Here is a 25,893-nt window from a genome sequence, read left to right as displayed (position 1 = left end):
ATGATGGGGAGGAGTTAACTTGCGTTACGTAGTTTAGAGAAGGATATCCAATTCAGATAACCATTAGCACTACAAGTTCTTGGGAATAGCCCAAGAGACTTCTTGGGAATTTACCTCTTTCTCCTAAATATTTATTTCTTTGTTTGTCGTCACCTCTGGTGTTGGTGTTCATCTCTCTTTTTTTGTCCTCTGATCATTCTCTAAATTTCTCTTTGTGTTCCGTAGAAGTCGTGTTTCATCTGTTTTGAGAAGCTGTGCCAGTGTTCTCTCTCTATTTGTCTAGCTAAAGGATTCGTTTCATTTCTGATACGTTTATAGTGGTTGTATGCCTGTTGTGTTTGTTGTGTTCTATATTGTACAAAGGCTTTCTTCGTTTCTTCATCAATGTTCCAATTGTTTGAATTCAAATCAGTGTGTAAATTTGACAAGCAGGTAGGACATTTACTGTCTAATTAAATTTTTTCTCTGTTGAGCATTATGTAGTTGTCTTCTTCGAGATTTTGACGGAAAGAATCGGATGTCTAAATAGAATTAGTTCAGTTTTGGTTTTTTGGCATTCATTGCACCACCTGACGATTGAGTCGAGGTGTGCTTGGGCCTTGGCGAATACAGAACATTTCTTTTCATTGCAATAGCGAGATCCTGCGGAGTGTTGGACGTTGTCGTTGGCATATAGAATGTTTTCGGATCTGTTGTAGATAGGGAGGTCGCTGTTGTAAACTGTATAAAGTATAGGCGCTAGTATTTGATCCTTGTGAAACTTCTACTCGAGGAGTGAAGAGAGTAGACAGTTTGTTGGTGAGTTTAACACGGACAGTTAGAACAGAGAGGTATGTGAGTATAAGAGTACCAAAGCTTGGTAAAGTTTTTCGATCAGGCTTGAGTACCAGACCTGCTCAAACGCTTTCTGAAGAGTAGAAATCTTGCTTAGGGTGCTTAAGAATAAAATACGTCTGTAGGATTCAGTGATGGTCAAGGGTTTCCCTAGTTTCGGAATCATGATTATGCTGGCTATTTTCCAGGAAATAGAAAAATATTCTAGCCGATAACTTGCATTGATAATTTTGACTAGCAGCGGGAAGGTGCTTTTTAAAAGCTGTTTAAATCATCTTTTGTGAGTACCATCTAGGCCAGGAGCTGCGTTTTTGTCTTCACTACACAGTCTCTGACGGTGTCTGTGTCTACTGGGACCACTATCTGGTGATTCTTCTCTTCTAATGGCGCCGTCTCCTTTCGAAGGTTGGCGATCCAAATGGCAATTGTAGTTTTGGAAACTGCTACGCGAAAGGTTTCTGTGGATGAGCGGTCGAACCATCTCCTCAGGTGTTTCAGCCACGAGTTCTGGCGTCTTCCTACTGATCTTTTGCCCTATACTTTTCCTTCCAGTATAACTTGAAGTAATTCGTATCTTTCGCCTCTCAACAAATGACCCAAGTATTGCATTTTCCTCTCTTTGATTGTTCTTAGGAATTCTTTTTGTTTACACATGCGACGAAGTACCTCAACATTAGTAACTCTTTGTACCCATGGAATTCTCAGCATTCGTCTGTATATATACATCTCAAAGGCATCTATTCTCTTTTCTATTTCAGAGTCCATTGTCCAACTTTCACAGCAATACAGTAAGACAAAAAAAAAACGTACATCTGATCATTCGGATTCTAAGCTGCAAACTAAGGTCTGATCTTGCATGTTTTCATGCTCTATGACTGCTTTCCTTGCTTGTTCGATTCTTGATAGAATTTCTTTTTTTGGATTACACTGACTATTGATTTTTGCTCCCAAATATTTTATGGAATTTACTTGTTCTATTATTTGACCCTTGGCATACACATGGCATATCTGGTGATAGTTGTCCCTTAATTCGGAGTACGGGTGGTGAAGTAAGTCATCTATTCTCTGCTCGGTGACTGTCTGAATCGTTGATCGAAATTTGGGTTTTCTGAGGTTTTGGATGTGGTTTGGAGTTAGTTTTCGAAAGAATCAGGGTATTGTTGATGATAATGCTATTGACTTTTAGGTGAGATCGATGTAGGACTTTTGTCTTAGGACTTTGAATTATTTTAGCCAGAATTTTCCACGTCTATATAGTCCAGACTAGCTGTCTCCACTGTTGTTAAGGCTGCTAAGGCAAAATAATGGTAAATAAAAATTCAACGATGGGATTACCAATTTCGCTGAAATTTTCAGGGGCCCATATACGTTATATTTGTATCAAAGAATATAGACGCATATGCGTCTATATTATTTGTTTCTATGTTTCTATATTAAATCGGTCGTAGTGCTGTAACTAGGCTGTATCAATTGCCTAACCTAATTAAGTATGTAACCAATATTTAACATTATTTTCTTTGTTTCAGATGCTGCTGGTCAGCGGTCAATCGCCATCGGTGCTTCAGCAACTATGTTCTTTGCCTTTCCCTTATTTCTCAGTAGAATCTCTGTCCAATATATTGTATCCAACTTTGCTGGCTTGCTGCTCGGGGAACGAGCATACCACCTCGATACTTAAACAGGAGTTGTCTTACAGTGTAAGTATTCGTACAGACCTAGAATTAAATAATTTGTCAAAATTCAATGACTAAAAATTAACATAAAGCCAAACAAAAAATGTTTAAAAATATTTTGTATGAAAAAAGTTCACTGCATCACTTAATATGAAAAATATATTGCGACCGATTCACAAGCCTACCGCATTTTATAAAAATTGGTCAAGCCGTTTCGGAGGAGTATGGCCACTAACTTTGTGACACTAATATGGCCATTAAAAAATAGGGTTTGGTAATAGAAGACTAAAAATTAAGGGTTGTACGAGGTTTGTCTTTCTAGGTTTGCCTATAGCCGCTTAGAGGGCGCCACGTGCCACCAATAACACCTTTCGACACGTAACCTAAATCTTTTGTTGACATATATCGAGAGTTTCATTGTGATACAACACGACGTATAGATACAGTGCATTTTTCAAATTCGCAAAATCGGTCGAAAAATGGATCTTAGCCGAGAACATTTTAGAGCAATATTTTTTTTACAATTTTCGGATTATGGATTATGCCTCGCTGAAATGTTTTCTGTGTTTGGAGATCAAGCATCACACCAGTCAACTATTTCCCGCTGATATTGAGAATTTCATCGGGGTCCACCCAAAACAACAGTCACACAGCAAAACATTGATGCGGTTCGTCAGCTAACTAAGGATGACCGCCGTGTAACATACCGGAAGATAGACATCTTTGGGAGTTTTAAGTACATCGATCCAAAAGATCCTACATGAAGAACTGGGTCTTACGAAATTGATTTTTCGTTGGATCCCTCATTTGCTCACAGAAGAGCAAAAAGCGATTCGCGTCAAAGCCAATCCGGTGTGTAAGCGTGTCAAAAAAAATGGTCACAACTTTTGTGTCAGAATCTGGTTATGTGACAACAATTGCTTTAGAAGATCGAAGAACGGTTACTTCTGATTGGTATATAACCCTTTGTTTACCGGAAGTTATCGCGAAACTCGCGAAAAGACAGTAGAGTTTTTGGAGCTTCCAAATACTGAATTGTTAAACCATCCACCGTATAGCCTCGACCTTAGTCCCAACGACTTCTTCACGTTCCCAAAGATAAAAAATTATGAATGTATTCCAAGATTTTTGGGTACAGTATATTTGAAGCCACAAAATGGTGATTGGGAGTAAATCAGTGTTAAAACTTAAATGGTAGCTTGTCATACTATGACAAAAAAAACACTTTTTGATATACATGAACCAAATTATGTTCCTCCTGCAATTCTGCTTCACCATCTTCATTTTGTTCAGCCTAAAGGGATTCATAATAATGTTGGCTTCCTTTTTTTAATAAATTCACTTTCTGGTATGCACAATTAACAGCGTACTTAACAAAACAAGCATTGGGAGTATGAATGTCGAACATAAATGCAAATACCAAAGAAAAATCAAGTTTGTTACCGTCGTCAGTTTTGGTCACTCTTTCGGCATTCTGTTGTAGTATAGTGGTGTGTTCAAAGTCATTTTGTTCCACTATTGCGACCTCAAAAGGACTTTTTTATTCGTTTTTTTAATAATATTATACCAGTCTGATGGGGAATATATTAATGGAGCATATTTCCGATGGTGTTTTTCTAGGGGAGCAAAGTCCCGATCTGATTCTAAGTGCATGTGGCCGCTAACCAGGAAGTGATGGGTAATATTTTTAAATTTTCTTTCTTTAACCATTTGCGACCACAAGGCCATTAACGTCCAGTTTTTATTTTGGCCCGGACAGTTGTCAGTGAACAATACCAGTTCATCAATGCCCTGACTTATTAGATAAAAACTTTAAAACAGCACTTACAATTTCATCACTACCTCTTTTAGCTGTGTCTTTCGTCCATACAAACATGTGCCCCTTTCATGAACCACAGTCATGTATACCAACATTATAAAGTCATACTTCCTGCAGTAAAAAGCTAATCCTGTAGTCAGTTTCGTTAATGGCAGGGCCTGTTGTCCATCAAATGTTACAACTAATTTTTTATCAAAAAGAGAAATCAAACGATTTCTAGCTGGCGAAACCGAATTCAAATTTTTACCACTGTGGTTTCTAAAACTTGCACAGCAAACAGCTTGATAAATTACTCGGCAAGGGAATCTAAAAATTGCATTCCACCTGCCGTTCATCATGGCCAAAACTCGAAAAATCGTAGTGAATTCAGTTTCTGTTACTCCAAACGGAGTAAAGTAATAAAACATAATGACGGTATTAGATTTTTGTTTCGATACAGGGCAGCGGCAAGCCGCTTATACGTATTTCGACCTCTTTAGGTCTACTCAGAGCGGTATATACACTGCTCTGAATCAAAACAAAAATCTTTCCCGTCCTAAAACAATAGTTATCAAAATAACTATTTACGGACGTAACTACGCCATCTAAAAACAAAAAGAGAAATCAAACGATTTCCACCTGGCGAAACCGAATTCAAATTTTTACCACTGTGCTTTCTAAAACTTGCAAAGCAAACAGCTTGATAAATTACTCGGCAAGGTAATGTAAAAATTGCAGTCCATCTGCCGTTCATCATAGTCAAAATTCGTAGTGATTTCAGTGACCATTAATATTATTGTGACAATTAATAAATATTAATGTATTTCTTTTAGTACAATAATTTTTTTTATTATATACACTCAGGCGCAAAAAAATCGATCCATTCCTTATTTCTTATTTATTTGAAGTTGTATAATTTTAGAGACATTAAATTACATATGTAAATTTAGGTGTACCCTCGTATACGAGAAATAAAATAATGTTTTTAATATTGCTTTTTATATTTCTTAAAACAAATTGGTATTTCAGGTTTTTGTCAAAAAGGGTCTGAAGCAAGTAGATATTTATGAATGTAGTTTTTAATTCAACAACCATACTACTACCACATACTAGTGTAGTGATTTTATTTTCAAAACGTGTTATATTTTTATTTAATTATCCTTCCTAAATGTCTCTAACTCCGACAGATGCTGCAAGGGCGGTGACTTTAGTTCAAGATGGTCGTAGCCAATATTATGCAGCTGAAATGTTGGGTGTTAGTCGATCTTCGGTTCAAAGAGCAGTTCGGCGTTTTAGCGACACCGGTAACTTCACAAGAAGACCAGGATCAGGTCGTAGAAGGGTAACATCCGAAAGAGATGATCGATTTCTGGTCTCATCATGTTTGAGAAATCGGCATCTAACTTCAGTTAAACTGGCAAATCGTCTGAGCGAAGTGAGAAATGTGGATGTAAGCAGATGGACAGTTCGTCGACGACTTGTAGAAGGTAATTTATTATCCAGAAGGCCAGCCCTATCCCCAATACTATCCATAGAACATCGCAAAGCTCGCCTTGCTTTTGCAAGAGAACATGAAAACTGTAGTGATGCAGATTGGAGCAATGTATTGTTCTCAGATGAGTCCAGATTTTGTCTAACGTCACCAGACGGGCGAAAATGGGTTTGGAGAGCGATATTTTCAATGTAATATTGCGGAAAGAATAAGTTATCGGGGGGGCTCCGTTATGGTTTGGGCTGGTATCAGTTCAGAAGCCCATACTGATTTAGTTATTGTAGATAGAAGTTCTATGACTGCTGCAAGATACATAATAAGTATTTTAGATCAGCATGTGGTACGTTTTGCTCCTTTCAATGGACCGAATTTTATTTTTATGGACGACAACGCGCGTCCTCACCGTGCTAGAATCGTCAACCAATATATAGAGGAGGTGGGAATTGTCCGTATGAACTGGCCAGCTTGCAGTCCCGATCTCAATCCCATAGAACGTCTATGGGATATGATAGGGAGACGTCTTCGAGCACGAGTACCCCGTCCAAACAACTTGGCTGAACTTACAGCGGCTCTTCAAGAAATATGGGACCAATTGGATCAATTTGATATCCAGAGGTTAATTACCTCAATGCCTAGACGTGTACAGGCTGTTATAAGGGCCCGAGTGGGAAACACTAGATATTGATTTATTATCAATGTTTTTCTTAATTTCAGAAAATTTTGAATATTCTTGTATTTTTGAGTTTTGGCGTATGTCTATAAATAAATGATTTTTTTGGATAATCTGTAAAAATTATTTTAATCTAACATATACTTTTACATATATACCTGATTTAAAACTAATATCTTCAAACGTTTTCTTTTTTTAGCAAATAATACCCATGGATCGATTTTTTTGCATCGAGTGTAGATATTCGATATTTCTATCATTCGTTTGTTTCTCTTTTTTTCAGATTCTAGAAGAATTCAGAAATTCAGACCGAGGTAAGCAACACCGCCTGGTAAAACTGTTATCTAAATGTGACATCAAGTGATTTATTTACCGTAAAGGATGTTAATCTCAAAAAATAAGAAATTGCAATTTTCGTGCAATTATCAATGTCATTTTTTATTTATCTTAACTTCTTTTAATTTCTCAACTTTTTTTGAATAAACGAATATTAGACGCACACAAAAATCTCAACAATGTGATGTTACCGTGGATCTTAGTTTATAGATTGAAAATGAAAAAATTGTGATTGTATGATTCGTTAGAAAAGAAGGGTATAGATATGATCAGTTTTTATACAGGATGAAGAGGTACTGAACAAATTATGATCTTAAAAAATATAAGACGCGATTTTAACAATTTTTGTATTACATATTTTACGTAATTTCTTTTTATTCCAATTTAATATTAAAGTTAGAAGATTTTGCAGATTCAAGAAAATATAATGTCCTTTAGGAGGATGTTTTAAATAATACATGTATGTCGACGCCAGTAAAAAATATATAAAATGCAATAAAATATCTAATATAAAACGGTTTTGTGAAACACTATTCATATTTTTTATATTTTTGCCTATCAAAAGTTGATCCAATTAATTGTAAAGTACATATTAAGTTCTGTTTGTTACTTTCAGTTTTTCGTAATCTCGAGAACGGCGCAATTAAATTGTTTTAGTATCTCGTGCCATAGCCATGAAAAGCCTCACGTTTTGAAAATACGTAATACCAATAATAATGTACATACAAAGAACAGAAAGTATTTTGTATTTAATAAAAAACATTTTTCGGTGATCGATTTCACTGATCAGACATGATCAATCTAGTGTTAAGAGTGATTTCCAATAACTTTGTTGGTTGAGATTTGTTCGCCCATTTATATGAAATAAATAAATAATTCTGTGTCTTATACACATTAAGTTTAAGTTTATGTACCATGTAAGCTCTATTCAGACGTTCTTCTTTCCAATGATAACTGCTCCTTGTTAACAAGGTGGTGGCATTACGAAACGAACATTATCACGAAGCAAAAGCCTTTCGGTGATCTTGGTAGATAATTTATCTACCTCCATTATCCTCCAAACTATGCCTCCAACCTTGCCGATCAAGCACCGATCTTCTCAAGGCTCTCACGTCTAGCAAATTTTACGCGTCCTTTGCCACTTCATTCTCCCTCCTTTTCCGCGACTCCATTATTAGCCGGTATTTACCTCATGGTCTATTAACCATGAAGTAAACCGGATTCAGTGTTATTTAACCAACATATTGCCATCTGTCACTGAGGTAGGATCTAAATAGACAAAGATCCGAGTGTACCAGAAGTTATTTAAGGCTTTTGAAATGAAGCAGATCTTTATATGCATAAATCGTTAAGCAGCCTTGGGGGCCTTAGGCTAGTGTGCGAATGCTGAGAAGAACTCGACAGGCTAACCGAACATAACAATATTACACTGGTATGGCAATGTACACGGCAATAAAGCAGCTGATGAACTACAAAATACTTAGGCCTAGAACCGGGCAAAAAGCACCATCCTTGACAGAAAACAAGCCTAAATCCGAATATAAAGCAACTTTTACTGGGAAAATATACTCAATCTGGTTATAGTATGCTAGTTAAGCGCATTGCAGAATATATATTGGACAGGCATGTGCTAATAGGGCTGAAGTAGTGCGGAAAATAAGCAGGAATCAGTTCAAAGTTATACTTACTGGACATGCACCAGTCAAGGGACACCTGGATATAATTGAGCTATTTCATGGAGAGTTAAGCTGCAGACTCTGTAACAGACCTGATACAGTCAACCATATCAACCAGACTGCGAAGCATTGATTGCAGAGGGTAAACACTTTTTGGTTACTCATTATCTAGACCTTTATAAGCTGGTGCATGTTCCAGAATTCTGGAATGGGTATTATGAAGGAATGGAAGATGTACATTAGGCCAACTGACTGAAGTACTATTGGTTTACAACATATATTGAAAATTAGTATAATGCGAAGACTGGAGATGTGCATAGAAAGCTTTCCAACAAAAACGGCCATAGATCGAGAACTTTTAGGAATAGTATAAAGGCGAAAAACAGCTCATCTTGGACGCGCTCTTAGACATGAGAGATATAACTTAGTAGATGGCTCTAGTAGATGACAGATAACTTGGTTAAGAAACATTAAAGAATGGGCTGGGCCAAACTTCTAGTCAATAATAAAAAAAGGTTTAAGACAAGAGTTTGCAGAAGTCATCGCCAACCTAAAGAAGAAAGCCTGTGTTTGTCTCCTTGTTCAATGGTACTTTTCCCATATTCGTTTTTGTTTGATCACTCATTTTCCTTATGTAAAGAAGTAAAATAAGCTGGTAATGCCCTATTCATCTTAAAACCGATGGAACATAATTTATAAAAAAATTATAACGACCACATTCGTTCTGTGGTAAGGAACAGAATGAGATGCGATTTTGTCCAAAACTTCGCATCTCCCAGTCGAAATCACGCCAAAGTCTCTATCGTATGATCAAATCCAATCAATAGAAAAAAAAAGTTCCAGAACAAATTTGCGTCGTCCCTCAAGGATCGTTTAATCAAAACAATTTTAATGGTTCCGTTATTTGGAAAGAACATATATCGTACAGAGAGTGCATAAGAATTGTTGTGCTCTGAATTAAATGGAATTAAGAAAATTATAGGTTCTTTGGATAGTTCCACTGCAACATTAAAAAATACAAAAATTTCAATACTTCACAACACTTCACAAATTTCATATTACTCAAATTAGATAACTAGGGCTTGTAATATGTGGCTGGTTCTCGCCCAAAACGTTTTTTGGTCGATTGTTTAATAGAAAACTGTGTCGTCGAATTCGTCACGACCGGATAATTTGATTTGGCTTCAGAATTCAAATTATTAATGCAATTAAATACATGTACTCTAATGATGTTTCTAGATTTTAATAAATCTCTTCATCCTGTATGAACCTGAAAGTTTTAAACAATTGAGTGATTTTTTATAGATATAAAATTAATAACATTACATTTTGATTATACCGTAACTGCACTTATTATTAATAATGTTTAATACAAAGGTGTAGTGTTATTAGTTAGTCGATTATGTATCGTTTGTGTTGAAAATTATTCCAATATACAGTCAACTCCCGTTTATCCGTGTGGTTGATTGGCGCGGTTGCTGCGGATAACGAAAATCCCTAACTGGTTAAAGAAAGTCGAATTAAAGCAAAATTGAGTTTCACTTAATGCTTTATATTACAACTTTTAATGGATACCTGCACTTTTTGAAAGTAGTCTGTCCTTTTTTCTGTTTCTTTGATTGGAAAACCGTAAAATGTTCATTATCAAGACTGCTTCATGAGTCTCTCGTGCTCCAGGTGCAAACTACTCTTAATTTCCTCTGCCTTTTCTTATACTGTCTTCTTTCCTTATTGATATGTTTCAAGTTTTTTACACCTCTTGCAGTCCGCCACAGTCATATGCAAGTTTCGATAGAATCATGAATTCTTAGAAATAGTAAATTTGATCATTATCGATTGCCTAAGAAAATATGTTTCTTTGTTGGTCACTTTACACTATACACATTAGATCTAATTTATCAAATACGTTTACATTTAAATTAAAAATGACTTCTACGTATTCGCGGATGAGCTAGAGTTGACTGTATTTGGCGAAAATTTAAAGAATCCGTTTTGAAAAATTATTAAAAAAAATAGATAATTATTTTTGTTATATACTTGAAAGCGAATCTATATTTTATATGTATTGTATCAAGCACTTAAGAGTGAAAAATACATAATTATGTAAATTCCACTTTTTACATCACAAATATTAGTGTCAGACATTAATATAGCGGGAGGAAAAAGCATTGAAAAGCGTTTGATGATAGAAGCCAATGTTATTCCAATTTCATACCAGTCAGTAGTTCCTGAATATGCGTAATTTACATTGCTAACCTTTGTCTCAAAAACATTTTACAGCCATACACCAACAATGAGTCATTTACATCACAGACATAAGAGAGCTACAGTAAAACTCTAACGTTTCCACGTCGAAATACAGATCCAAGGCTTATCGATCATAATGAAGCTGATTTTACTGTTGTTTAAACCGTTTACCTATAGAAGTACTCGAGTACACCTTCCTTCTGAACATAATAGACAAATAATAGAAAAATCTAGGGAATTCCATATCCCACGATACATTTGTTTTATAGATTATCGCAAAGCGTTCTACAGGGTCAAATGTCAACTGGCAGGCACTAAAAGAAGTAGGAGTACCACAGCACTTAACTTAGGTTATAACTGAACTATATGAACATAAAATTACTATCTCCATCTTCTTCTTCTTTAAGTGCCATCTCCGCGGCGAAGGTCGGCAATCATCATAGCCATTCGGACTTTTGAGACGGCTGCTCTGAAAAGTTCATTTGATGTACATCCGTACCACTCTCTCAGGTTACGCAGCCATGACATTCTACGCCTTCCTATGCTTTTTTTCCTTGGATCTTTCCCTGCATAATCAGTTGGAGCAAGGTGTATTTCTCTCCACGTGTAATATGTCCGAGATATTCCAATTTTCTTGTTTTAATTGTATGTAAAATTTCTATTTATTTATTCATCCTTCTCAGAACCTCTTTGTTCTGTCCATGATATTTTCAGCTTTCTTCTATACACCAACAGCTCGAATGATTCCAGTTTTTTCATTGATGTCACATTCAAAGTCCAAGATTCCATTCCATAAAACAAAGTCGAAAAAACATAGCACTTCGCCAACCCAACTCTTAGTTCCAATTTTAAATCGCTTGTACATAGCAATCTTCTCATTTTTGTTGAAATTTCCTCAAGCCTTTTCTATTCTGATTTTGATCTCCTGAATGTAATCATTTGTGGAGTTAATAATTGTTCCCAGATATGCATATTTGTCTACTAGTTCGACGTTGGTTCCGTTTATTAGAAGATTCTCGATATTTCTTTGAGTTTACGATATTCTCATAAATGTCGTCTTCTTGACGTTCATTGTTAGACCTTACTCTTTTCCATACTCCGCTATTCTGGTCACCAGTCTCTGAAGATCTTCAATATTTTCGGCTAAGGTCACAGTGTCGTCTGCATATCTAATGTTGTTAATGGGAACTCCATTTACCTTTATTCCAGCTTCACCCTCAACTCTTCAGAGTAAGCATTAAAAAGAATTGCCGACAATACGCATCCCTGTCTCACTCCGCGTCTAATTTCAATTTCTTCTGACAGCTGTTCGTTAACACGTACTTTTTTTGCTCGCTGTTTATAGTATAAATTTGATATGATCCTGAGGTCGTTGTAGTCAATCTTCTTTGATTTCAGGACATTCATTAATTGTTTGTCGTACTTTATCGAATGCTTTATTCTAGTCAATAAAACATGCGTATATATCTTGATTGACGTCCAGGCATCTTTGTATCAGTATAATAAGTGAAAAAAGAGCTTCACGCGTTTCTAGGCCTTTGTGAAAACCAAATTGTGTATCATTAACGTCGTATCATTAATGTCCAGTTTGTGATATATTCGGTTATGGATGACTTTTAGTAGTAACTTTAGCACATGAGACATCAAGCTAATGGTGCGGTAATCGCTGCATTCTCTTGTGTTTTTCTTTTTGGGGAGACCAATAAAAATCGACGTTAAAAATCGACTATCTCCATAATTATGGGAAAAGGGCATCTCATAAATGACCGAAAATAAACAAACTACGTTTTTCAGATGGTACAGTCCTTGCTAATAGTCAAGAAGAGTTAATTAATCTCATACGACTGGTTGAAAACGAAAGTCAAATATTTGGTCTGCAATTAAACATATCAAAGACAAAGAGCAGATAGTGGATACACTACATAACAATCACCCATATTTAACCATGATTTGACCGTTTTGAAGTTGTGAGCTTACACTTATATCTGGGATCATTGATCACAAGCACAGAGTCACTACAGGAAGAAACAATGTAGAAGTGATCTAGCAAAGGTCGACGTAGGAAAGATGGTCAGAAAGGACTTTCAAATTTCACAAACTCTAAAAATGTAGTTGATCAACTGGCTTAACATTCCCAGTATTGGTGAATCTTCCCAAGACAAATTAAAAGAAGATATACGCCACCAAAATATTCTGTTGGAGAAGAATGTTACGAATTCCTTGGACCGACCACAGGACAAAAATATTTTAATTTTAAATAAGCTAATGGCCAGGGATGTTGGACGAAGCGAATCATTGAATGGAGACCAAAGAAATAGAGGCAGACCTTAAACCAGATAAACTAACGACGTCAAGCGAATCGCTGGTCACGAATGGATGCAAAATACAACGAACAGAAATGAATAATAACGACATAAGTGAGGCTTACATCCCTGATGGATGGCATAGCTGTTGATGATGATGAATGGTCAACAAACGGCTCTCCTGCTTTATCTCCAACAATTAAAATACGTTGGACCTGCTATGAGAGCAGACTTAGAAAACACGGAAAGACTTATTATGCAAGGAAAGGTAGATCCACCAAATTACAGGAATATTCAATGCGTGAGTTAAAAGAAATGACCAGAGGGAGAGAGATCTTTGGAGAGAGAGAGAAACTGTTTATATCTTTTTGTTCTCTTTTTTTTATCTCCGTCGTCATTTCTGTGCGATCTACTCTACCCATTACAACTATTTCCTTACATGATCTTGAGTATTCTTCTTCTTTAAGTGCCGTCTCCCGATCGGAGGTTGGATATCATCATCACTATCTTTACTCTATCTACTGCTGCTCTGAAGAGTTCTATAGAACTGCATTTAAACCAGTCCCTTAAATTCTTTAACCATGACACTCTCCTTCTTCATATACTCCTTCCTCCTCTTATATTTCGCTGTATTATCAGCCTTAGCAGTTCATATCGCTGTCCACTCATTACGTGTCCCAGATATTGTAACTTTCTTATTTTTATTGTGTTTATTATTTCGCATTCTTTGCCCATTTCTCGCAATACTTCCGTGTTAGTTTTCTTCTGTGTCCATGCTATTCTAAGTATCCTCCTGTAACACCACATTTCAAAGGACTGTATCTTATTTATGTATTCTTGCTTTAATGTCCAGCTTTCAAGCCCATATTGCAGTATCGAAAACACGTAGCATCTCAGTGCTCTTACTCTTAGTTCTAATCTAAGGTCTTTGTTGCAGAGAATTGTTTTCATTTTTACAAACGCATTTCTTGCTATTTCTATCCTTGCTCTTATTTCGGTTGTTTGATCATTATTGTCTGAAATCCAGGTTCCTAAGTATTTGTATTTATCAACCCTTTCTATCGGTACATTTCCCAAATGTGTTTGTTGATCTATTTGTTTTCTTTGTTATTATCATGTATTTGGTCTTTTTTATATTCATTTTTAGTCCATATTTTTCACAGAAACTGTTTGTTTTGTTTATCAGTAATTGGAGTTGATCAACAGAGCTTGCCATAATTACGATGTCATCTGCAAATCTTATGTTGTTAATAGATCTTCCGTTAATTATTATTCCTTCACTTTGAGATGTAATGCTTCTTCAAAAATGGCTTCACTATATACATTAAACAGTAATGGGGACATAATACATCCCTGCCTAACTCCTCTCCTGATTTCGATTTCTGAACTGGGTTCATTATCTATTACGATTTGTGCTCTTTGATTCCAGTAGAGGTTTGTTATTATTCGTAAGTCCCTATGGTCTATGTTTTTTGTCTTTAGAATTTGGACTAATTTTTCATGTCTTACTTTGTCAAATGCTTTTTCAAAATCAACGTAACAAACATGCACATCAACATTCATATCCATGCATCTTTGAGCTAACACATTAAAAGCAAATAACGCTTCTTTGGTTCCTAGTCCGTTTCTGAACTCAAACTGACTATCATCTATTCCTTCTTCCAGTTTTTTATTTATACAACCATGTATTATTTTCAGGAATAATTTGAGAATGTGACTTATTAGTGATATTGTTCTGTATTCACTGCAATCTTTAGCGTTTGTATTTTTAGGGATAGCACAAAAGGTGGAGAGTAACCATTGTTTCGGTATGTGTCCTGTTTTGTATACTGAGTTAAATAAGTCTACTATAATGTCTAAGGTTTCATCATTTATGCATTTTAAGGTTTCTATAGGAATTTGGTCTGGACCTACTGCTTTACCATTTTTGCTGTTTTTTAATGCCGTTTTAATTTCCTCTTTTAATATCTTTAAAACCATATCCGCTTCTACTTCTATCTCCATCTGTTCTGTTCTATTGTCTTTGAACAGTTCATTGATGTATTCTGTCCATCTTTTTAATTTGGCGTTAGTATTCAACACATGTTTCCCATTTGCATCTTTCAGTATTCCCGGTTTTCTTGTTCTATTGTTGTGAGTTAATTCTTTAATTTTTTTATGTGTGTTAAAACTATCATGTTTTTTCTGGTATTCTTCAATTTCTGCGCATTGTTGTTTTAACCATTATTCTTTCGCTTTCTTAATTCTGTATTTTATTTGTTTATCCACATCTTAAGTATCTAACGTCATAATTGTTTCCCGATATCGTTTATTGAACTAGATACATTTTCCAAAAGCTTGAATTTTCAATATTTGGCGATTTTTCCGAATGTTTATTGTCAATCCAGATTTTTATCCATATAATTTAGTTTCTTTGTCTGTTTTAGAACCATTACTTCGTAGTATACTGACTGGTAGTAATTTTGTTGAATTTAAACATATCTAGGTTCTTTTCATTCTTGCAGATTTTGATATACATGTCTTCAAAAGGTTAGAAATTCTAGAATTAATGTTTTTTGAGATCGCAGCGAGCTAATCGGCGCAGTAGGTTATCTATCAGACCAAACGATGGACGTGTTTTTCCTTAAGTCTTAAAAAATACTCGCCGTATATTTATGTTTGTTTTAAAACGGTTTCTTTTTATTTTTGCCCTAGTCTAATGTTTTTTGATTAATTTTGATGTGATTTTAGCTTATAAATCAATATATTAAACGATATATATTTTTATTTATTTCGAATATATATTCCTTAGCTTTTGTACTCAATAAAATTTATGTAAAATAATTGTATTTTTTTCTTTCTTACTTTTCAACTTTAGTTATTTATAAATAGAATTACTAAAATATTGTGGAGCAGCAATGACAGAACAATTTTAACAACAATAATTGATAAAATTATAAAACACAATAAAATACCGGAAAAATGGAGAACGAGCGAACTAATTCTACTATTAGAACTGAAAAAGGAGTTAAAAAACAGCCAGAAAACTACAGAGGTAGAAACTTGTTAAATACTTACAACTAAAATTCTACAAGTGCTAATAAATCAGAGGATAGGTTTAGCAGATGAACAACCCGGTTTTCGTAGTGGAAGATTGTGTACAGATGCAATATTCGTTATAAAGCAAATTGCTTGCAAGAAAATTGTTAAATTACTGAGAAATCACTAGAGTACAATAGATCAGCATTTTTTCTGTGTCTGATTGACCTAAAGAAAGCGTTTGATAGAGTAAGACTAAGATGTAATCGATCGTCTGTATAATAGAGAAGTTTCCCTAAATATTATAAAAACTATCAAAAGCATCTACCAAAACAACAAAATGGAAGTCAGAATACATACAGAACCTATGGAAATAGGCAGCGGAATAAGACAAGGGGATTCATTGAGCCCCATGCTCTTCAATTTGATCTTGGATGAAATCATCAAAAGCGTTAACAAAGCAAGAGGATACAGAATGGGAAACAAAGAAATAAAAATACTGTGTTACAGAGACGACGCAATATTGATAGCCCAAGATGAATTATAGTCTGCAAAGACTGATCAAAATCAAGAGCAAAAGAATTTAATATGATAATCTCATTTCAGAAAACCAAAACAATAGTAGTCACCAAAGAACCAACCAGATGTAAAATAGAAATTGATGGCATCAATATTGAACAAGTAATGGAAATAAAATATCTAAGAATTACACTGTCTAGCTATGGAGACCTGGAAAAAGAAGTGAGAGATCAAGTACAAAAAGCAAATAGATTGGCAGGATGCCCTAATAACACTATATGGCGAAACAGACACATTAACACAGAGATGAAGTCAAGAATTTATAAAGCCATTATAAGACCAATAGTGACATAAGCCTCAGAAACAAGACCCGACACAGCCACATCGCAAAGAAAACGGCAGAGATAAGAGTGTTGAGAAGAATTACAGGAAATACACTGAGAGATCGAAAGAGAAGTGAAGACATTAGAAGAAAATGTAACGTAGAGTGTATAAATGAATGGACATAAAATGAAAAAAAGAATGGAATAACCACATAAGCAGAATTGAGAAGACCCGTCTCATCAAAATATCAAGAGATAAGCCACCAATCGACAGAAGAAATATCGGACGAGCGCGCAAAAGATGGAGTGACAACCTTCCATAGAGATATTAATTCCCCATTGAACAAGCAGAATTGCTTATAAAAAGGAAGAAGAAGAAGTGTTTTCCGACGAATGCACTTTTATTTTGAATGGTGAAGTTAGTAGACATAATTGTTGTTATTGGAGTAACAGTAATCCTCATTTATTCGTAGAAACACAGACACAAACACCTTAGAAATTAAATGTATGGGTTGGCATTTTAGGAAATCACGTTGTTGGAGCGTCATTTTATTTCTTAAAGGAAATCTCAACGGAACAACCTATTTAAATTTGTTAGAAGATGTTGTTGATCCGCTGATCACTGACACATTGGAATCTGATAATAATCTTTTAGAAGATGAACTGACTTTCCAACAGGACAAGGCACCTCTACATTATGACGTTAGGGCGTTGGATTGGCAGAAGGGGTCCAATAGAGTGGCCGGCCAGATCACCGGATCTTTCCCCTTTGGATTTTTTTGGTGGAGATACCTAAAATCAACAATATACGCCACTCCGCCTGCAGATCTTGCAGAGTTGCGACAAAGAATTATGACAGAATGCCGATTATTGACACCGGAGGTATTTGAAAATGTACGAAGAGGTAAAAAAAAAATAAAGTGTCATGTAGAGAAAAAAGAATACCTTTCAAATTATGTGTCACATGACCACACTTGCTATTTAAAAAAACTGGGACTTGATGCGGGGCAGTAGGGAGTTATATTTGAGGGAATGAATTTTGCATGAAAATTCGCTCCCCTCTCAATACAAATTGACGTGTTTTTTTTTTTTAATTTAGATGAAACTCTCGGTTTCTGAGTTTCTGGCAGGGGTCAAATTTTCGTTGGAACACACTGTATATGATGACGTGGCAGCCGTAGCTCAGTGGCTATGTTACTTTCTTAACAAGCTGGAGGGCCCGGGTTCAAATCCCGGCACCGACAAAATTTTCAATTTCTAATTTAACTGAGCTGCCACCGTGCTTCAGAGGGCACATAAAGCCGTCGGTCCCGGCTACGAAAGTAGTCTTGCGCGACCTGAAAACCCTAACACTAGACCTTAGCCAGAAGGTTACACGAACTTTACTTTACTTTACTGTATATGATTAAATATTAGGAATTGTATAGTCATATTTTATAATTTCACGCAAGATGAGTGTTCGAAACGCTAAAAACATTTTTGTTGGGCAAATATTCTCCATTCCAAAGCAATGTGATAAATTGACAATATCGACATTTTGCAGGATGTAAAAAGGTAAGTTAAATTTTAATTTCCTGTTTCTTTTTAAAGGGTTTTCCTCCGATGTTATGTAGATATTAAACCCTAACAATCCCCATTTAAAATATAAAGGGAGTGGAAATTGGCAACTGTAAAGGAGTTTTAAAAGCTAGGGTAACTTACCATTAGTTCGTTTTTTATCGATCAAGATAAACTTCAAACTGTAAGCGGAATAAAACGAGGTGTTTCTTTTTTTCTTTATTTATGACTTGTGTTCAAGTGTATTTGTCAGTACATTGTATTGACCAAGAATAACTCTCATATGAGCTGCATTTGGAAGATTAAACAATATTTTTAAGTCCAATATTCCAGTCTGTTTGAAAAAAAGTTGTTTTTGACAATTTGTTCTACCCGTTCTCACATATGGTGTAAAAACACAACTTTGATAGTGATACACCAGCGTATCAATACTCATAAAAAGGAAATATTATAAACATCTAATAGATATTCAATTTGTCAGCGAAAGGATTTATTAAGATAGTCATCAGCATCATCATTGACTCTACAACTCATAGTGGGTATTGACCTCTTGTAGGATCAGCTCCCATTCTTTTCAATCCTTCGCCTTGGTTTTCCAATTTCGTACTCTTAACACTCATAACTCGTCTTCCACCTGGTCCTTAAATCGTGCTCTGGGCCTGCCTCTTATCCTCACTCTATCAGGTCTTTGGTTATAAATATGTTTCGTATTGTGGCCTAAGTGGCCTAGCCACCGCAGCCTGTTTATTTTGTTGGACCTAGCTTTAAATGAAAGCATTTGAGTATGCTAATTTATACTACCGTTTTCAACTCAAATCATGAGTGTATTCGCATCATTTTTACTACGACCGGTATCGGAGGAGACATTTTTCGGTGTGTTATGAGTAAAGATCGGTTTGCAGATCTGTTAGCATGTCTTCGTTTTGATAATTCCAACGACCGAAAACAGCGTCGACAAGCGGATCCAACTGCTCCAATATCAGAAATATTTTACAAGTTAATATTAAATTGTCAAAACGTATATTCAGTTGGCCAGATTGTATGTGTCGATGAGATGCTACTTAGTTTTGGGGCAGATGTAAATTTAAAATGTTCATGCCGAACAAACCCGACAAATATTGTCTCAAACTGATATGTCTCACAGATGCCAGGAACAAGTATTTGTATAATAGCTATATATATTGTGGGAAGGATTCTGATGGGCGTGAACTATCAGATAAAAAAAAACTTCCGAAGCCAACTCAATCTGTTTTATGACTTTCTCGTCCATTGTTCAAAACAAACCGAAATGTCACTGCAGATAATTGGTTTTCATCGATTGAGTGCAACTTTTAAGGAACAATGGTTTGACTTAAATAACAACCATACAAAAAAATAAAAAGGAAATTCCTCCTTCTTTTCTACTAAATATAAGTGGGAGATAGGAAGCACCCCATATGGATTTACTGAAGAGATGACATTGCTATCATATGCCGGAAAAAAGGAAAAGCTACAATTCTTATATCCTCAATGCACCATTGTAAAGACACTGATTCGCAAACGAACAAGCCAGAAATTCAGGCTTGTTCGAACAGGAGTCGAGTCACTCGATGAGAAATGTTCCAAAACTACTTGCAGGCGTCTTACCCAAAGATGCTCAATGGGAATATTTTTCAGAATTGTAGATATATCTTGCAGCAATGCATATATAGTTCATCAGGCATACAAAACAATCCTACAATATCAGAAAAATCTAATTTCTAAAACAATTGGCAAAACAATTAATAGTAGCACCACATATGCGAAGACGGGAAACCAAGAATCATATTCTAAGACAAATAAAAATTTGTATACGCTGGGTATTAGCTATTTAAGGAACAACTGCGTCAGATCTTGTAGATGACGATATCTTGGAAAAAAGAAGAATATGCTCAATTTGCCCAAGTAAAAAAGATGAATGACTACTACCTTTGTAATAATTGCAAAAACCGATATGCCTCCAGTGCACAAAACGAGTGTGTATTCGATGCGCAGAAGATGAGTGAAGAGTAAAGAAAATGATGTGCTTTAACATTTGTTATCTTATGTTTAATTTACTTTTTCAAGTGTGTGTTTACTTCATATACATTTTGCTATATTCCCTAAGAAATACTTAATTTATAATTATTATTTTTTTTTTATTTTAAACTTCTTTCTAATTCTTACACTTGGTTTATATTGTTAGGTTTCCAAAGTAGTACATTTTTTTCAATTACTTTGTGTGGGTTTTGATATTAATTGAAAATATGTTATTGCAAATTATAACTAAAACTTTAAAATACATTTAACTGAATTTCAACATGCAAAAAAATTGTTTTTATTTAGGGTAGTCTGATACACGACATGGGTTAAAGAATGTGCTTTGTAATACTTACAAATTTGTTGTCCTTGGTCTTGATCCTGGCAAATTTCTATTTTATTTTTGCCATTCTGATGTTTAACATCGAGGGTGTAAACATCCTAACAAAAATAAATCTTCCCCGAAAAGTGTAACGGGCGTCTATTTTAGAAAGACGATCATGAATGTTTGTAAAACAAATGCAAAGGTGAAAGGTAACTTGATCTCTTTAACAGTTATAAGCCAAACCTAACCTCTTTGTTTGCTATTCCCAAGTTAGTGAACGATGTGTATTTACGAAACTCGATATTTTGTTGGCTTAGGCCTACACGAGGGGGCGGCATGTGCAGATCCGTACTTTCCTATGCAACCTACAATAATAACCCCTCTATAGGAAACAACATGTTCATTGTTCAAGAGCGAATACCTAATGCGGGCTTTACACCAACAATAAATTCACGAAGAAATTCATGAATTTATTCATCAACTTCTGTGTCTATAAATTCGTGAATTTTTGGACGTAAAAGTTTCTTTGACTTAAAATAAATTTTTACATCAAGTGTCATTATTTCAGTAGTACCAAAGATTTTATTATTGGACGTTATCTATTGTTGTTTATTTAAATAAAGATATATAGTTGGATATATAATCGTTTTAAAAAGAAAATAGTGATTAAGATTGTACAATTATGCTGAATATCGTAAAGAGTAAGAGCTTGAACAAGAGGTAAAAATTAGAGGAAATTATATGTAATTACCTGATTACATCAAATAACTTTAATAACTACAGCATAGCTAAAGAAACAGAAAAAGTGATAATTTTATTTTTTTATATGATAGAACAAGAAAATTAGCGTTCATTACATATAGTCGGTTCGCTATATTTACGCGGGTTTCGGATTAAAAATTTTATTGTAAGTACCCAGTTTGAATTACCTGCTCTTTGGGGAAATATCAACTGGTCAAATGAAATGAAAAATAATCCATAACTTTTTTTAATTAAATGGAAAATCTTTTATATAATTGACAGTATAATAAGGAGAATTACTTCATTAATGGAGTATAATGTGGCTAATATAAACCTAATAATAATTTTATATTACACTTCACACAGAAAATATGGTCTATGTATATTTGTTCCATAGAGAGAATTTCTAATGAAAAATAAAAAAATTTAACTTGCCAACAAAAATGAAAATCAGTCATTATCATCAAAAATATCATAATCGTCATCATCATCACTGTCATTACCATTAATTGTTATTATGATTGGACTTATTTCGTTTATTTTATTTTCACGAGTCCACCAATCTTCTATTAGTTTCTCGCACTTGAATATACAGTTGCACCACACTTCTGGAGTTACAATTGAAAGTGCCTTTCGCCAAGTTTCCCGAACTGCGTCGTCGCTATAACCGTTAGGCCCAATATGGTTATTCCCCATATATATTCGATGGGATTAAACTGGCAATGATACGGTGGCAGACGTAAAACTTGATGACCGTAACTTTCAATAATCTGATCCACAACAAAGGTTTTTGGTTTTGCGTGGATATTTACCAAGCGTAATAATTCTGATTTTAAAATATGTTGTGTAAATGGTATGTTCCTTTGTCAACCATTCTTTAATTTTATTAACAGTCCAAGAATTCGTTGGACTTTTGTTTAATACTTCAGAATGGTAAGGTGCATTGTCTAAAATAATTACGCTGGGCTCACTTAAACCTGGGAGAAGTTTTTCATGTAACCATTTTACAAACATTTCTGTGTTCATATTATCGTGATAGTCACTTGATTTTGATTTAGATGAAAATATTAAATCAGCACCTTCTATAAAACCCGATTTCCCTCCTGCATGTAAAATTATGTGTCGCTTCCCTTCTCCATCAGTATGTTTGATAGACTTTACGTTATCATCTTGCTATATTCTGTTGGTTGCACCCCTAGAAAATATCCATGTTTCGTCTAAATATATAAAATTTGCCCTTTCTTCTTTTAATTTAGAATATTTTCTTAGAAAGTTAATTCTTTTATGCACAACAGAACTTCTTTCACAATGGGCTTTTCTGTTATCCTCCTTTTGAAATTTGAAACCCAAATTATGTATCACTTGCCATAGACTTGTTCTGCCAATTTCGTCAAATTTTCTATCTTTTAATTCCGAGAGAATTGTATTTAAGGTCACATGTTCCTTGTTGGCTCGCATTCGATCAATGGTATCACGAGTTTCAAATTTTTTCCCATCTGGAATATCTTTCGTTTTCAATGATAGGCGAGTTTTTCGATGATCTTCTTTCGGCCGTTCATTATTGCGATTTTGTAATACTCCTCTTAGTTTGGTTCCACTAATTCCTAGAGCATCACATACGCGTTGTTGAACAGACATTACCGATTTTAAAGGACCGCCATTTTCTTTTTCATCCGTAAAATACTTATGTACACTACAAATTAGACTATCTACATCTAACACACGTCTAGGCATTTTTAAATATTTCCCCCAAACATACAATGTCAACACTGGCAAAAAATCAATTCAACTGCAATATTGTAACAAATTTACCTACCCTACCCTAATGTTATTTTAATGTATTTTAAAATATGACCATTAATGCAGTTTTTACCTAATTTTCTGGGAAGTCGTTTACTGCAACTGGTTATCAATGAGTCATTAGCATAATTTTGTTAATCCGAAACCAGCGTAAATATAGCGAACCGACTATACTAAAAATTACCTAACTGTAGTTAGTAGAAATGTTAATCAATTCATTGTTACTTTTAGGATGATAAAAGCATTCATTTAAATACAATATCTGCCTGCACCAAGTCGAAGTAAAGAAGAAAGAAAGGTACAATACTTTTTATAATCTTTTAACCACTATTCATAATATATTCTCAAGAGATACCTAATATAAATAAATATATTTATTGTTAGAATATTGAGATGTGTAGAATTCTAATCCAAAAGGGAAGTTTTAAAGAAATGAATACTTATAAAAAATGGAAATAACCAGTAATACTTTATCACTAGGTTGTGAGCTGATTCTTTACAATTTTAATGATTTGTCACATACATAATTACAATTACAAATACAAACATATTACAATTTGCTATATTGAATAGTAGGGTAGGGTAGGACTAAACTAAATATATAAAAATACAATTATTTTTAAATATTCATAAGAATCATAATAACAGGAATAAAAGCTAATTTTATTATTTGTTATACACAAACAACTATAATTTTATTCTAAATAAAAAATCATATTTACAGATTTTATCTGTAGGATATGGAATCCTCCATTTTTAAAGAAAATTAGTCAATTTAGGAAGGAAACTATGAATAATAAAGTAGTGAGCATCGATATACTATACTATATATCGATGGTAGTAAGCCTATTTGAAGAAAGAACAAAACTAGTAGCAGGCCAACGGCTTCATATGGAACTGGCAGAACACATGTACTGATTTATTGAAATGAAAAGAAATAGATTTATTAGATTTAAAAATTAAGTTATGCAAAGAAAAATTTAATAAAAATTTTATGTTATGCAAAAAAAAAAATATGCAAAGAAAAATTTAATAAAAAATTTTAAAAAATTATATATATATATATATATATATATATATATATATATATATATATATATTGTTATGCTATGAAAAATTAAAAATAATTCAAGTAATTCAACTAATAAACTATAAAAGATTTCGAAGAAATGAAAATCCATTATCCTGAATGACCTATAGTAAACAAAATTTAAGATATGCATAAATTATTTTCTTTGTAAAATATATTCGAGTGACGTGAGTGAGCTTAAGTGAAGCGGGTTTTCCAAATGGACTTGTACAGTGAATAAGACAATAGAATAGATTATTTAGAAATTATATTTCTCCGTTAGTTCTTAACAATTTGTAGAAACCGATTAGCATGTTAATAGTTTTTAAGAAATTTATAATTGTAGGTAAAATTGTTGTTTGTTATCTAAATGAAGAGATGGGGATACGTATGACGAGCTTTGATTGGAGGAGATTGAAAAAAGTGGGATTGGTATGTAGGAATGAGAGTTTAGCTAGATTTTTGAGGGAGAAAAGATAATGAGTTGTTTTCCAAAGGTGCAAGGCGAACAGTCGTTGTTCTCTGGTGGTTCCCAAGAGATAGTAAGCATTAGAAGTGAATGTTTGTGAGTTTTCTTGGAGTAAGTGTATCTGACGGAAGCTAATCCAGTAAAATATTGTAAGTTATACATTTCTACTTATATATTCCAAGAGTCACTGTTCAGGCCGTAACGAGAGATTCAGTTTATCGAGAGGAGAAGAGGCTAGCATCTTTTGAACGATACGTGCATTTGAAGGAGATCATTAAAGACGAGAGGCTCGCAATAATTTGTTGTAAGATTTCTGATTACCTAGGGAACTGCTAAGAATAGATAGTGTAGGCTACAAGGAACAAGGATTTGGACAACTCATCATCAGAGAGATAGTTTTTTTTTACCATTCGTCAGTTTTTCTTTATTAACAAAGTTTTTTTTTATTTGCTTTAGAAAAGATAGAAATATTTTGATTAGGAGATTTAGAACAACAATTTTGATTTGAAATTTTTAATTTATATTGTATACAACATTAATTTTTGAAGGTTCACGTACGTAGAACAAAATTTTGATTATCATTATATGAGATATTTTTTGTTGAAGATATTTGAGTGTGAATTTTATTTCAATATATAATGTTGTATCATATATGTTTTTTATTATTCCGGTATTCTCTAGACCTTACCTATCATATGTAAAGCATAATTAATAGCTAATTAATTGCTTGGCGAACCTCTGACTTTTAATATCACATTAATATATATATATTATTTATTATTATATTAATGATCCTTCTGAGGTTTTCCTATAACACAAAAATATTTTATAGGGCTCTCAAACATCATCAGCTTAAGGAAGTTCAATGTCTTTATTTAGCAATTCATCTTCAAAATTGTCACCACTTTGATTTTTCAATTGAATCATTTCAACTGTACAGCCACTTCCATTGGCTAAAATGGGAAACTTCCTGCTTCCATACACATTCTGTTACATATCTGGAATT

General features: G+C 34.2%; 1 protein-coding gene across 1 annotated transcript in view; it reads left to right on the top strand.

The window, feature by feature from the left end:
* Positions 1–15,846, top strand: part of ssp3 (SCAPER domain-containing protein short spindle 3) — a 220,357-nt gene extending 204,511 nt beyond the window's left edge. Inside the window, exons 19-20 of the mRNA XM_072531509.1 lie at positions 2,361–2,531; positions 6,751–15,846. Of these exons, the coding sequence (XP_072387610.1) occupies positions 2,361–2,531; positions 6,751–6,831 (252 nt within the window). The 3' untranslated portion in view covers positions 6,832–15,846. The remainder of the gene's footprint in view (positions 1–2,360; positions 2,532–6,750) is intronic.
* The last annotated feature ends 10,047 nt before the right edge of the window (positions 15,847–25,893 follow it).

This window comes from Diabrotica undecimpunctata, chromosome 5 (genome assembly GCF_040954645.1).
Source record: "Diabrotica undecimpunctata isolate CICGRU chromosome 5, icDiaUnde3, whole genome shotgun sequence".
Lineage (NCBI taxonomy): Eukaryota > Metazoa > Arthropoda > Insecta > Coleoptera > Chrysomelidae > Diabrotica > Diabrotica undecimpunctata.
This window is presented reverse-complemented; position numbering and strand designations above follow the sequence as displayed.